The sequence below is a fragment of the Trachypithecus francoisi genome, unplaced genomic scaffold (genome assembly GCF_009764315.1).
Source record: "Trachypithecus francoisi isolate TF-2019V2 unplaced genomic scaffold, Tfra_2.0 Lachesis_group14, whole genome shotgun sequence".
NCBI lineage: Eukaryota > Metazoa > Chordata > Mammalia > Primates > Cercopithecidae > Trachypithecus > Trachypithecus francoisi.
Genome location: NW_022681459.1, coordinates 20,941,109 through 20,954,852, shown reverse-complemented (window position 1 = coordinate 20,954,852; position 13,744 = coordinate 20,941,109). Strand labels below are relative to the sequence as shown.

Below are 13,744 nucleotides of genomic sequence, written 5' to 3'. Positions count from 1 at the left end.
AGAGAATGATATAACTACATAAAGAGTTATCAGTGGGTAAGAACACGAGATAACAGAGACAATGAAAACACGGCTAAGAAATAAGCACACAGACATTTGGAAAACATCCATGACCCAATATCTAGAGACAGTTTGCGTTGAAAACAAAGATCATATTTCACTAATTTTTATTTGTAAATACCTGTTAAGTGTCCACTCATAGTTTTGTCATGACTATTGAATAACTGCCTGTATTTCAGTCTTGATGACTGAGGAACAGCCCATTCTGCCACCGGTGGGACACTGTGGGGAAAAGAAACAGGAAAGAGGATTATCCATAAGGAACAGCCTGGTAAAGTTCCTCAATGACAGTAAACTAAGAACTTCTCTAGACAATCATATCTAACTTTCATATTTTATTCATTTTATTATCACTATTTTTTTTCTGCCATGGGTATTTCCCATTTTTAAGATCACAAACATTTCCCTCAAAATAATTATTTTTCCAGAATCATGGATAAACACAACAGACCAAGTGGCTGTTTCAAGTTGTATATATAATTTAATAATTTAAAGGTTCTACAAAAGTATGAAAAATCTCTTGTAACTGAGGTAATATAGTAACATCCAGGCTATTCTAATTTCGAAAATACTTCATTTTTGGTTAAAAAGCAATGCTAAAAGCAAACCAGTAACTGCCTTTAAAGGTACTAATTCTCCAAAAATGTTTTAACTTTTTATACACGAATATACAGGACCCATTTCTTTTTTTTTTTTTTTTTTTTTTTTTGTGATGGAGTCTCGCTCTGCCGCCCAGGCTGGAGTACTGTGGCCGGATCTCAGCTCACTGCAAGCTCCGCCTCCTGGGTTTAAGCCATTCTCCTGCCTCAGCCTCCCGAGTTGCTGGGACTACAGGCGCCCATCACCGCGCCCGGCTAGTTTTTTGTATTTTTTAGTAGAGACAGGGTTTCACCGTGTTAGCCAGGATGGTCTCGATCTCCTGACCTCGTGATCCGCCCGTCTCGGCCTCCCGAAGTGCTGGGATTACAGGCTTGAGCCACCGGACCCATTTCTTAATGAAGTGAAATTACTCCATTCTGTAAGTTTAAATCCAGACCCACTGGACAGTTTCCCAGAGAGAGAGAACAGAACATTTCCAGGGTCATGACATATAAGCAGAGTGGGAATGGAGACAGCTTCACTTCCTTGACTACAGTCCAATACTGATCTCTCCTTGACAACATGCCACAATCCTGACTTGGCCCAAGGACACACCTGCCAGTAGTTCGGCTGGGTCTACACTTCCTTAGTGATTAGTCCCTCAGATGCCACTGTCCACACAAATATCACACTGGTACCAATGGCCTGTTAAGCTTCAACATCTAAATCAAACCCAATGGCTGAGCTCAGACAGTAAAAATGGCATTCCCCTTCCAGGACAGATTATAACTAATGCTCTGTTTGCAATTTCATTTCAACAAAGAAATCGATTTCAAACGTGTAAAAGCAAAATCTTACTGAAATATTGAACTTTTTAATCATCATTTCCATGTGTTACCTATGCATTTATACCTATTATACACAGTTCAAGTATAGGAAATAGCTCCCAAACACTGGAGAAATACTTACATGAATTCACCTTTTTCAATTTTTATGAATTTCTTAATAAAAAACACTTACCACGATCTACTCTGCTGTAGGTACTTCAGCATCAACTTTCTCATGTTAAACTAACTAGTATTTTGCTGATTCCAACTCCTGCCTATTTGTCAAGAAGCTAACTATCTAGTTCCTACATGCCAGGAATGTTGGGTGTTACACACAGAAGTTGTCCCAGATTACACTTATCACATCAGAGTTTTCTGCCAAATTCCTGAGAATTTAAATTGACTAAAAACTCATTAAGATGTACCCAAAAGTTCAATACTGCATTGCAAAAATTGGCTAGAAATTTAAGTTATTAACAAGGTGACAACTAATATTAAAAAAAAGTTGTTTTAATAGCACAAATGTTTGCTAATACTGATAGTTTATTCATTCTAATTTCACAAATCAATAAGGCAGGTTTCAAAATCGCTTCTACAAAGTCATAATAAACTCAAAACTTCAGCATGGTAAAGGACAATTTTATTTACTTATTTATTTTTTAAGAAAGAATCTGGCCTTGTCGCCCAGGATGGAGTGCAATGCCGCGATCTCAGCTCACTGCAACCTCCACCTCCTGGGTTCAAGCAATTCTCCTGCCTTTGCCTCCCCAGTAGCTGGGATTACAGGCGCCCACCACCACACCCAGCTAATTTTTGTATTTTTAGTAGAGATGGGGTTTCACCATGTTGGCCAGGCTGGTTTCAAACTCCTGACCTCATGATCTGCCCACCTAGGCGTCCCAAAGTGCTGGGATTACAGGCGTGAGCCACCGCGCCCAGCCCAGGAGAATTTTTTTTTAAAAAGGAACTTAGTATAAGATGATACAGGTTTAAATCTCAGGTCCACCATGCACTAAGCTGTAAACTATGGGTGAGGACTAGAGCTTCTCTGGGTGTGCTTCCTCATTCAAGATCTTGAGACATCTACTGCGTAAGTAGTTGTGGGGTTGAATAGGATTAATGATGTACCGCCTGGCAAAGTAGATGCCCAATACATATTCAAGCATCTTAAGAGTAAAACCTCAATTAAATGGAACACAAATAAATACCTGTATCCTACAATTAAATGAAGTTTTTTAGAGAAAACTTGCATAGTTAAGAACACAAGCCTTAAAATCAGACATAACTCAGTTTGACTCAGCTCTGTCACTTCCGAGTTATGTTCTGTTGAACGAGTTATATAATGTCTCTGAGCTTGTCCCTCATCTATAACAGACAGTAACAGAATCATCTCATGGGGAAGAATGAGTTAATGTATATAAAGCTTTTGGCATAGTGCTTTTCAGTTTATGGATTTTCTTTAAATCATTTTTTTTTTTTTTTTTTTTTTGAGGCGGAGTCTCGCTCTGTCGCCTGGACTGGAGTGCAGTGGCCAGATCTCAGCTCACTGCAAGCTCCGCCTCCCGGGTTTAAGCCATTCTCCTGCCTCAGCCTCCACAGTAGCTGGGACTACAGGCGCCCGCCACCTCGCCCGGCTAGTTTTTGTATTTTTAGTAGAGACGGGGTTTCACCGTGTTAGCCAGGATGGTCTCGATCTCCTGACCTCGTGATCCGCCCGCTCGGCCTCCCAAAGTGCTGGGATTACAGGCTTGAGCCACCGCGCCCGGCCTCTTTAAATCATTTTTAAAAGTAATGAAGGCATCACTGAATTATATTCAACATGCTTTTCTCTTGAAAGTGGGAAAATGACTTGATTCACTTAACAATTTCCAGTGAGGATGACACAAGACAGGATGACTTCCAAAGGCTTTTTTTTTTTTTTTTTAAGGCAGGGTTAGGGTCTTGCTCCACCGTCACCCAGGCAAGAGTGCAGTGGCACGATCACAGCTTACTTGCAGCGTCAATCTTCCTGGCTCCAGCCATCCTCCCATCTAATTTTAAAATGTTTGTATTAACAAGGTCTCCCCATGCTGCTCAAGCTGGTCTCAAACTCATGGGCTCAAGCGATCCTCCTGCCTCAGCCTCTCAGAGTGCTGGGATTACAGGCGTGAGCCACCACACCCGGCCCAAGTTTTGAGATGGCTTAAAAGAGACTTTATTTCTTATCTTAGTGTAGCAGTATGCAAGGGTAAAACATATGAGTGAAATAAAATAAAAATATGAAAGGTAATAATTGAAACCAAGGTTGACCAAAACATAAGCAATAATTGAGCCACACATTTGATTAATGTGAATTGTCCACAATCTGGATAATTTATTTCATAATAAATGGTCTTTAATAGGATTTTACTAACTAGCCGTATAAACTCCATAAGATTATCTGAGATAGAATTAAAACTAAGGCCAACTATAACTCCAATCTTCATATGAAAATTTTATACATAAATTGGTAAATCATAAACACATAAAATAGTTCATGTGCTTTTTTCCCTTATACCCAGAATTTTATCTTACTGTTTTTAAACATTTTTTTACTATCCATTTATCCTCTTTAAAAAAAAAAATACACAAGGCCTTTAAGGAAATGTTATGTCCTTGATTTCTGTCATCTCCACAACAAATTAATGATAAAAACTAGTGACACTATCCAGAAATTAAGAAAATTATTATTAGCACTCTACAAAAGCCTGCAAAAAAGATGACAACAACAAAAAGAATATAGATGATTCATGGTCACATTTATACTTTAATCAGGTAACGGCTTTAACCACATTTCCCATTTAAAAACAAGCAAACTTACCTGGCCACGTCAAATGACTGTGCCTTTTGTAATTTAGTGTTTAGTTGTGACCCTGGACCAGATCTACTAAAGGAAGAACTCTTTGGCAATGTAGCGGCTGTAAAAATAAATGTTGAATAATTTTAATTCTACAAAGATAAGAAACTTTCCCCAATTTACAAAAATTAAAATGCACAGTCAACGAAATCTGAGGCAGAAATAATTCCCCCTTTCTTGCCAGCCTAGACCAAAAAGAGCTTTTCCTTCCTTACTCTCTGTCCTCCTGCCAAAAAGGTTTCTAGATTTACTTGTTCTACTGAAAATCACCTTACGGTGTAGTAATGCTGATTTCCATAAAATTTTACTCTTCATTAAACATTTAGTATCACATTTTATAGGACCTATTCCAATAGTTAAAGAGGTAACAGCTTAAATATATCAAATGGTATTTTCTTCCCTGCACTGAAGGAGCTGAAGTATTAGTTCCAGATGTAAGAGCCAAGAAGTCACAAACTGTAGTCTTGGCCAGGTAAAATGTGATGCTAGGAAAGTCAGCTTTTGTGTCTGATTATCACCGGGGTTGGTTAGTTGTGGGTCAGAAAAAAAAACACTCTGTGTCTCAGCCACATTCCTTCACCCTTGCCTGATGGCAAATGACTTGTAACTTTTGCCATTAGCCACAAAAGAATAGAAGACTCAGAGTGTGTGGATTTGCTAATACTCCTGGAAAAACAACTGCACACACTTTCTGGGCTACCATCATGCCCACAGTCATGGTGATATATGCAAGATGAACTACATGTGACAAGAAAAAAATCTAAAAAAAGGAGGTACATTTAGTTTATTTGGCCATAACTTAAAGATATATCCTGACATATATAACAAATTCAGGGGGCCACAGGCACAGAAACGTTTCAAGTATGATGCTAAAACCCATGTCATCAATACTGAATTTACTTAGATGTAGTCAAAGTACTTTAAAAATAATACTTTCCATATTGATATAAATTCATTAAGATGTTAGACCAAGGCTACCTGCATCTATAGTTTTATACTTTATTTTAACTAAAGATTTCATAAAGTCTCAAAGTGGAATTAATTAAACCAGAAACTTTTAAATCCTTTTCTTCAATTAAGCAGGCATGTAATACCATGAAATAGTATAAACTGTTCTTTTTTATTCTTTACCACCATCCCCAACATAATTCTATTCCTAGGGGATTGGCTTGCTTATTAGCAATTCATTGTAGCTAAAGGAAAGTAGTAACTGATATATAAAAATAGAAAATGTTCAAATACAGATCAACTTCGACTGCTCTTCTCAGCCCTTGAAAGAAAATTATATTTGTGGCTTTCACTACTAAGCTCACCTTTGCCCACAGTGGTACGCAGAAATCTGTAATGCTCTTTCACTCTCTCCACACTAGCATATCCCATTTAATACAGTGGAAAAAAATGTGAAATTAAGTGAAAAAAATAAAGATATTTTCCCCTGGACTAAAATATCATTTAAATATAATTAGAAAGTAAAAAGATTTTACTAATGAACAGCAAAATACCAGTAGTGAAAATTCAGCCTATGGTTTCAGCAAGTCACATACCAGGATGAGCAAATGGAGGCAGAGGTTGTATAACAGGGGGAGCCCCGTTAGCCAGGGGGGGCACAGCTGCTGTGGGAACAGACGATACTAGGGGTGGAGACATTCCAACAACTGGAATGGATCCCATTGGCACTGGAGCAACAGCTGTAAGCGGTGGCATGCTGGCGATACCTCCCATACCTATGAAGAAAAAAAAGCCCAGCACAGTTCACATCCAATCACATTTCAACACTGAATAATAATTAACCCAGTACTGCTTAAAGAAAATCGCTTTCCAGTTGTAATACATTCCAATTAAAATAGGGCTTCAAGTTAATCATTTTAAAGAGTAACAAAAATTATGTCAAGGATCACATCAAAAGGACTCAAAACTCAACCTGAAGACAGATCAAACAAGATGAGAATCAAAAAGTATAATAACTGCAGTGGACTTAAAGGCTCAAATACAATTAAATCCATGAGTTCAAAATTATATTTAAAAATAAACAAAATCCTAACTGGTCAAAAAAGGAGGATGCTAAGGCAATCAATTTACTACTTTGAAAACTAGTAAATAAAAGGTAGAAAAATCAAACTGCAATCTACCTTTTCTATGTTTATTATACCTCAGGGAAACCAGATATTTGATGGGGAAAGCATCTTTATTTATTTATTTGAGATGGAGTCTCACTCTGTCACCTAGGCTGGAGTGCAGTGGCGTGATCTTGGCTCACTGCAACCTCCACCTCCTGAGCTCAAGTGATTCTCCTGCCTCAGTCTCCCAAACAGCTGGATTACAGGTGCCCACCATCATGCCCGGCTATTTTTATATTTTTAGTAGAGATGGGGTTTCACCATGTTGGCCAGGATGGTCTCAAACTCCTGACCTCAGGTGATCCACCCTCCTTGGCCTCCCAAAGTGCCGGGATTACAGGCATGAGCCACTGCGCCTGGCCCCAGAAGCATCTTTATATAAAAATATTCTAACCAATAAAGAAGAAATGATAAAACAAAAATAAATGTTTCCAGCTGGGCACAGTGGCTTATGCCTGTAACCTCACTACTTTGGAAGGCCAAGGCAGAAGGATCGCTTGAGGGCAGGAGTCCAAAACCAGACTGGGCAATATAGCAAAATTCCATCTCTACAAAAAATTTTAAAAATTAGCCAGGCATGGTGGTACCCGCCTGTAGTCCTAGCTATATGGAAGGCTGAGTTGGGAGGATCACTTATGCTGAACAGGTTGAGGCTAGAGTGAGCTACAATCACACCACAGTACTCCAGCCTGGGCAATACAGTGAGATCCTTGTCTCAAAAAAAAAAAAAAAAAAAAGTAAAAAGCTTCCCTTCTTTTGTATTTCTCTGTCCTAACTTTAATACCTTCTCTCATGTTGAGTAAATAAATTTTTAGTGTTTAAATGCCCCCTACTGATTTTTAAAAAATATTTTTGTTTGTTTGAGACAAGATCTTGCTCTGTTGCCCAGGCTACCATGAAATGGCATGATCATAGCTCACTGTAGCCTTCACCTTCTGGGCTCAAGTGATTGTCCCAGCTCAGCCTCCCAACTTGCTGGAACCACAGGTGTGCATCCCTACATCCAGTTTCACACATTTTTTTTTTTTGGTGGGGGGCGGTAGAGATGAGGTCTGACCACATTGCCTGAGCTGGTCTCGAACTTCTGGGCTCAAGTGATCATCCTGCCTCAGCCTCTCAAAGTGCTGAAATTACCAGCGTGAGTCACCATGTCTGACGTTTACTATTTTTCTTTTTTTTTTTTATTTTTTATTTTATTTTATTTTATTATACTTTAAGTTCTAGGGTACATGTGCATGACTTTTATATCATGTATAACTCCCCAATGCAATCCCTCCCTCCTCCCCCCTCCCCATGATAGGCCCCAGTGTGTGATGTTCCCCTTCCCAAGTCCAAGTGATCTCATTGTTCAGTTCCCACCTATGAGTGAGAACATGCGGTGTTTGGTTTTCTCTTCTTGTGATAGTTTGCTAAGAATGATGGTTTCCAGCTGCATCCATGTCCCTACAAAGGACGCAAACTCATCCTTTTTGATGGCTGCATAGTATTCCATGGTGTATATGTGCCACATTTTCTTAATCCAGTCTGTCACAGATGGACATTTGGGTTGATTCCAAGTCTTTGCTATTGTGAATAGTGCCGCAATAAACATACGTGTGCATGTGTCTTTGTAGTAGAGTAATTTATAATCCTTTGGGTATATACCCAGTAGTGGGATGGCTGGGTCATATGGTACATCTAGTTCTAGATCCTTGAGGAATCGCCATACTGTTTTCCATAATGGTTGAACTAGTTTACAATCCCACCAACAGTGTAAAAGTGTTCCTATTTCTCCACATCCTCTCCAACACCTGTTGTTTCCTGACTTCTTAATGATTGCCATTCTAACTGGTGTGAGATGGTATCTCATTGTGGTTTTGATTTGCATTTCTCTGATGGCGAGTGATGATGAGCATTTTTTCATGTGTCTGTTGGCTGTATGGATGTCTTCTTTTGAGAAATGTCTGTTCATATCCTTTCCCCACTTTTTGATGGGGTTGTTTGTTTTTTTCTTGTATATTTGTTTGAGTTCTTGTAGATTCTGGATATTAGCCCTTTGTCAGATGAGTAGGTTGCAAAAATTTTTTCCCATTCTGTAGGTTGCCTGTTCACTCTGATGGTAGTTTCTTTAGCTGTGCAAAAGCTCTTTAGTTTAATTAGATCCCATGTGTCAATTTTTGCTTTTGCTGCCGTTGCTTTTGGTGTTTTAGACATGAAGTCCTTGCCCATGCCTATGTCCTGAATGGTACTACCTAGATTTTCTTCTAGGGTTTTTATGGTATTAGGTCTAACATTTAAGTCTCTAATCCATCTTGAATTAATTTTCGTATAAGGGGTAAGGAAAGGATCCAGTTTCAGCTTTCTACTTATGGCTAGCCAATTTTCCCAGCACCATTTATTAAATAGGGAATCCTTTCCCCATTTCTTGTTTCTCTCAGGTTTGTCAAAGATCAGATGGCTGTAGATGTGTGGTATTATTTCTGAGGACTCTGTTCTGTTCCATTGGTCTATATCTCTGTTGTGGTACCAGTACCATGCTGTTTTGGTTACTGTAGCCTTGTAGTATAGTTTGAAGTCAGGTAGCGTGACGCCTCCAGCTTTGTCCTTTTGACTTAGGATTGTCTTGGCAATGCGGGCTCTTTTTTGGTTCCATATGAACTTTAAAGCAGTTTTTTCCAATTCTGTGAAGAAAGTCATTGGTAGCTTGATGGGGATGGCATTGAATCTATAAATCACCTTGGGCAGTATGGCCATTTTCACGATATTGATTCTTCCTATCCATGAGCATGGTATGTTCTTCCATTTGTTTGTGTCCTCTTTGATTTCACTGAGCAGTGGTTTGTAGTTCTCCTTGAAGAGGTCCTTGACATCCCTTGTAAGCTGGATTCCTAGGTATTTTATTCTCTTTGAAGCAATTGTGAATGGAAGTTCATTCCTGATTTGGCTCTCTGCTTGTCTGTTACTGGTGTATAAGAATGCTTGTGATTTTTGCACATTAATTTTGTATCCTGAGACTTTGCTGAAGTTGCTTATCAGCTTAAGGAGATTTTGGGCTGAGACGATGGGGTTTTCTAAATATACAATCATGTCATCTGCAAACAGGGACAATTTGACTTCTTCTTTTCCTAACTGGATACCCTTGATTTCTTTCTCTTGCCTGATTGCCCTAGCCAGAACTTCCAACACTATGTTGAATAGGAGTGGTGAGAGAGGGCATCCCTGTCTTGTGCCAGTTTTCAAAGGGAATTTTTCCAGTTTTTGCCCATTCAGTATGATATTAGCTGTGGGTTTGTCATAAATAGCTCTTATTATTTTGAGGTACGTTCCATAATACCAAATTTATTGAGCGTTTTTAGCATAAAGGGCTGTTGAATTTTGTCAAAAGCCTTTTCTGCATCTATTGAGATAATTATGTGGTTCTTGTCTTGGTTCTGTTTATATGCTGGATTACGTTTATTGATTTGCGAATGTTGAACCAGCCTTGCATCCCAGGGATGAAGCCCACTTGATCATGGTGGATAAGCTTTTTGATGTGCTGCTGAATCCGGTTTGCCAGTATTTTATTGAGGATTTTTGCATCGATGTTCATCAGGGATATTGGTCTAAAATTCTCTTTTTTTGTTGTGTCTCTGCCAGGCTTTGGTATCAGGATGATGTTGGCCTCATAAAAAGAGTTAGGGAGGATTCCCTCTTTTTCTATTGATTGAAATAGTTTCAGAAGGAATGGTACCAGCTCCTCCTTGTACCTCTGGTAGAATTCAGCTGTGAATCCATCTGGTCCTGGACTTTTTTTCGTGGGTAGGCTATTAATTGTTGCCTCAATTTCAGAGCCTGCTATTGGTCTATTCAGGGATTCAACTTCTTCCTGGTTTAGTCTTGGAGAGTGTAAGTGTCCAGGAAATTATCCATTTCTTCTAGATTTTCTAGTTGATTTGCGTAGAGGCATTTATAGTATTCTCTGATGGTTGTTTGTATTTCTGTGGGGTCGGTGGTGATATCCCCTTTATCATTTTTTATTGCGTCTATTTGATTCTTCTCTCTTTTCTTCTTTATTAGTCTAGCTAGCGGTCTGTCAATTTTGTTTATCTTTTCAAAAAACCAACTCCTGGATTCATTGATTTTTTGGAGGGTTTTTTGTGTCTCTATCTCCTTCAGTTCTGCTCTGATCTTAGTTATTTCTTGCCTTCTGCTAGCTTTTGAATGTGTTTGCTCTTGCCTCTCTAGTTCTTTTAATTGTGATGTTAGAGTGTCAATTTTAGATCTCTCCTGCTTTCTCTTGTGGGCATTTAGTGCTATAAATTTCCCTCTACACACTGCTTTAAATGTGTCCCAGAGATTCTGGTATGTTGTATCTTTGTTCTCATTGGTTTCAAAGAACATCTTTATTTCTGCTTTCATTTCATTATGTACCCAGTAGTCATTCAGGAGCAGGTTGTTCAGTTTCCATGTAGTTGAGCGGTTTTGATTGAGTTTCTTGGTCCTGAGTTCTAGTTTGATTGCACTGTGGTCTGAGAGACAGTTTGTTATAATTTCAGTTCTTGTACATTTGCTGAGGAGTGCTTTACTTCCAATTATGTGGTCAATTTTGGAATAAGTGCGATGTGGTGCTGAGAAGAATGTATATTCTGTTGATTTGGGGTGGAGAGTTCTATAGATGTCTATTAGGTCCGCTTGGTGCAGAGATGAGTTCAATTCCTGGATATCCTTGTTAACTTTCTGTCTCGTTGATCTGTCTAATGTTGACAGTGGAGTGTTGAAGTCTCCCATTATTATTGTATGGGAGTCTAAGTCTCTTTGTAGGTCTCTAAGGACTTGCTTTATGAATCTGGGTGCTCCTGTATTGGGTGCATATATATTTAGGAGAGTTAGCTCTTCCTGTTGAATTGATCCCTTTACCATTATGTAATGGCCTTCTTTGTCTCTTTTGATCTTTGATGGTTTAAAGTCTGTTTTATCAGAGACTAGGATTGCAACCCCTGCTTTTTTTTGTTCTCCATTTGCTTGGTAGATCTTTCTCCATCCCTTTATTTTGAGCCTATGTATGTCTCTGCATGTGAGATGGGTCTCCTGAATACAGCAGACTGATGGGTCTTGACTCTTGATCCAGTTTGCCAGTCTGTGTCTTTTAATTGGAGCATTTAGTCCATTTACATTTAAGGTTAATATTGTTATGTGTGAACTTGATCCTGTCATTATGATATTAACTGGTTATTTTGCTCGTTAGTTGATGCAGTTTCTTCCTAGCCTCGATGGTCTTTACATTTTGGCATGTTTTTGCAATGGCTGGTAGCGGTTATTCCTTTCCATGTTTAGGGCTTCCTTCAGGGTCTCTTGTAAGGCAGGCCTGGTGGTGACAAAATCTCTAAGCATTTGCTTATCTGTAAAGGATTTTATTTCTCCTTCACTGATGAAGCTTAGTTTGGCTGGATATGAAATTCTGGGTTGAAAATTCTTTTCTTTAAGAACGTTGAATATTGGCCCCCACTCTCTTCTGGCTTGTAGAGTTTCTGCCGAGAGGTCTGCTGTTATTCTGATGGGCTTCCCTTTGTGGGTAACCCGACCTTTCTCTCTGGCTGCCCTTAAGATTTTTTCCTTCATTTCAACTTTGGTGAATCTGGCAATTATGTGTCTTGGAGTTGCTCTTCTGGAGGAGTATCTTTGTGGCGTTCTCTGTATTTCCTGAATTTGAATGTTGGCCTGCCCTACTAGGTTGGGGAAGTTCTCCTGGATGATATCCTGAAGAGTGTTTTCCAACTTGGTTCCATTTTCCCCCTCACTTTCAGGCACCCCAATCAGACGTAGATTTGGTCTTTTTACATAATCCCATACTTCTTGCAGGCTTTGTTCATTTCTTTTTCTTCTTTTTTCTTTTGGTTTCTCTTCTCGCTTCATTTCATTCATTTGATCCTCAATCGCTGATACTCTTTCCTCCAGTTGATCGAGTCGGTTACCGAAGCTTGTGCATTTGTCACGTATTTCTCGTGTCATGGTTTTCATCTCTGTCATTTCGTTTATGATCTTCTCTGCATTAATTAGTCTAGCTGTCAATTCTTCCACTTTTTTTTCAAGATTTTTAGTTTCTTTGCGCTGGGTACGTAATTCCTCCTTTAGCTCTGAGAGGTTTGATGGACTGAAGCCTTCTTCTCTCATCTCGTCAAAGTCATTCTCTGACCAGCTTTGATCCGTTGCTGGCGATGGGCTGCGCTCCTTTGCAGGGGGAGATGCGCTCTTATTTTTTGAATTTCCAGCTTTTCTGCCCTGCTTCTTCCCCATCTTTGTGGTTTTATCTGTCTCTGGACTTTGATGATGGTGACGTACTGATGGGGTTTTGGTATAGGTGTCCTTCCTGTTTGATAGTTTTCCGTCTGACAGTCAGAAGGACTGTCTGTTGGTCTGTTGGAGATTGCTTGAGGTCCACTCCAGACCCTGTTTGCCTGGGTATCAGCAGCAGAGGTTGCTGAAGATAGAATATTGCTGAACAGCGAGTGTACCTGTCTGATTCTTTCTTTGGAAGTTTCCTCTCAGGGGTGACGCCACCCTGTGAGGTGTGGGGTATCAGACTGCCCCTAGTGGGGGATGTCTCCCAGCTAGGCTACTCAGGGGTCAGGGACCCACCTGAGCAGGCAGTCTGTCCGTTCTCAGATCTCACCCTCCGCGTTTGGAGATCCACGGCTCTCCCCAAAGCTGTCAGACAGAGTCGTTCGGGTCTGCGGCGGCCCCGCTCTTTCCCCTAATGGACTGCAGCTGTGCGCTGTCCGCAGCGGTAGAGTCTCAGTTGAAAATGCAGAAATCACCGGTCTTCTGTGTCGCTCGTGCTGGGAGTTGGAGACTGGAGCTGTTCCTATTCGGCCATCTTGCTCCGCCCCTCCCCTATTTTTCAAAAGTAAATTTTCTTTTCAACCTGAGAAAGCTAACTGAAATGAGTATTATTACATAATAATAGTAATTAAAACATTAATTTTCTTTTTTTCTTTTATTATTAGAGATAAAGTCTCACTCTCACCCAGGCTGAAGTACAGTCATGTGATCATAGCTCACTGTAACCTTAAACTCCTGGGCACCAGGGATTCTTTTGCCTCAGCTTCCCAAGTAGCTGGGACTACAGAAATGCACCACCAAATGCAGCTCATTTTTTATTTTTTGTAGAAACAGGGTCATGCTATGATACTCAGTCTGGTCTCAAACTCCTGGCCTCAAGCCCCTCACAGTGCTGAGACTACAGGGGTGAGCCACTGTATCCATCCAAAAGTACTTTTCTATGTGCTTGTTGTAGGGATTAAAATCTCCAAATTAATTTATCATACTCA

The 13,744-nt window shown here is 39.7% G+C and overlaps 1 protein-coding gene across 3 annotated transcripts in view; it reads right to left on the bottom strand.

Moving 5' to 3' along the window:
* ITSN1 (intersectin 1) overlaps positions 1-13,744 on the bottom strand; it is a 251,948-nt gene that overhangs the window by 133,446 nt on the left and 104,758 nt on the right. For all 3 annotated transcript variants that reach the window (XM_033232372.1, XM_033232369.1, XM_033232370.1), the window contains exons 6-8: positions 5,886-6,065; positions 4,306-4,402; positions 182-282 (exon numbers count right to left, since the gene is read on the bottom strand). In XM_033232372.1, coding sequence (XP_033088263.1) covers positions 182-282; positions 4,306-4,402; positions 5,886-6,065 — 378 coding nt within the window. The remainder of the gene's footprint in view (positions 1-181; positions 283-4,305; positions 4,403-5,885; positions 6,066-13,744) is intronic.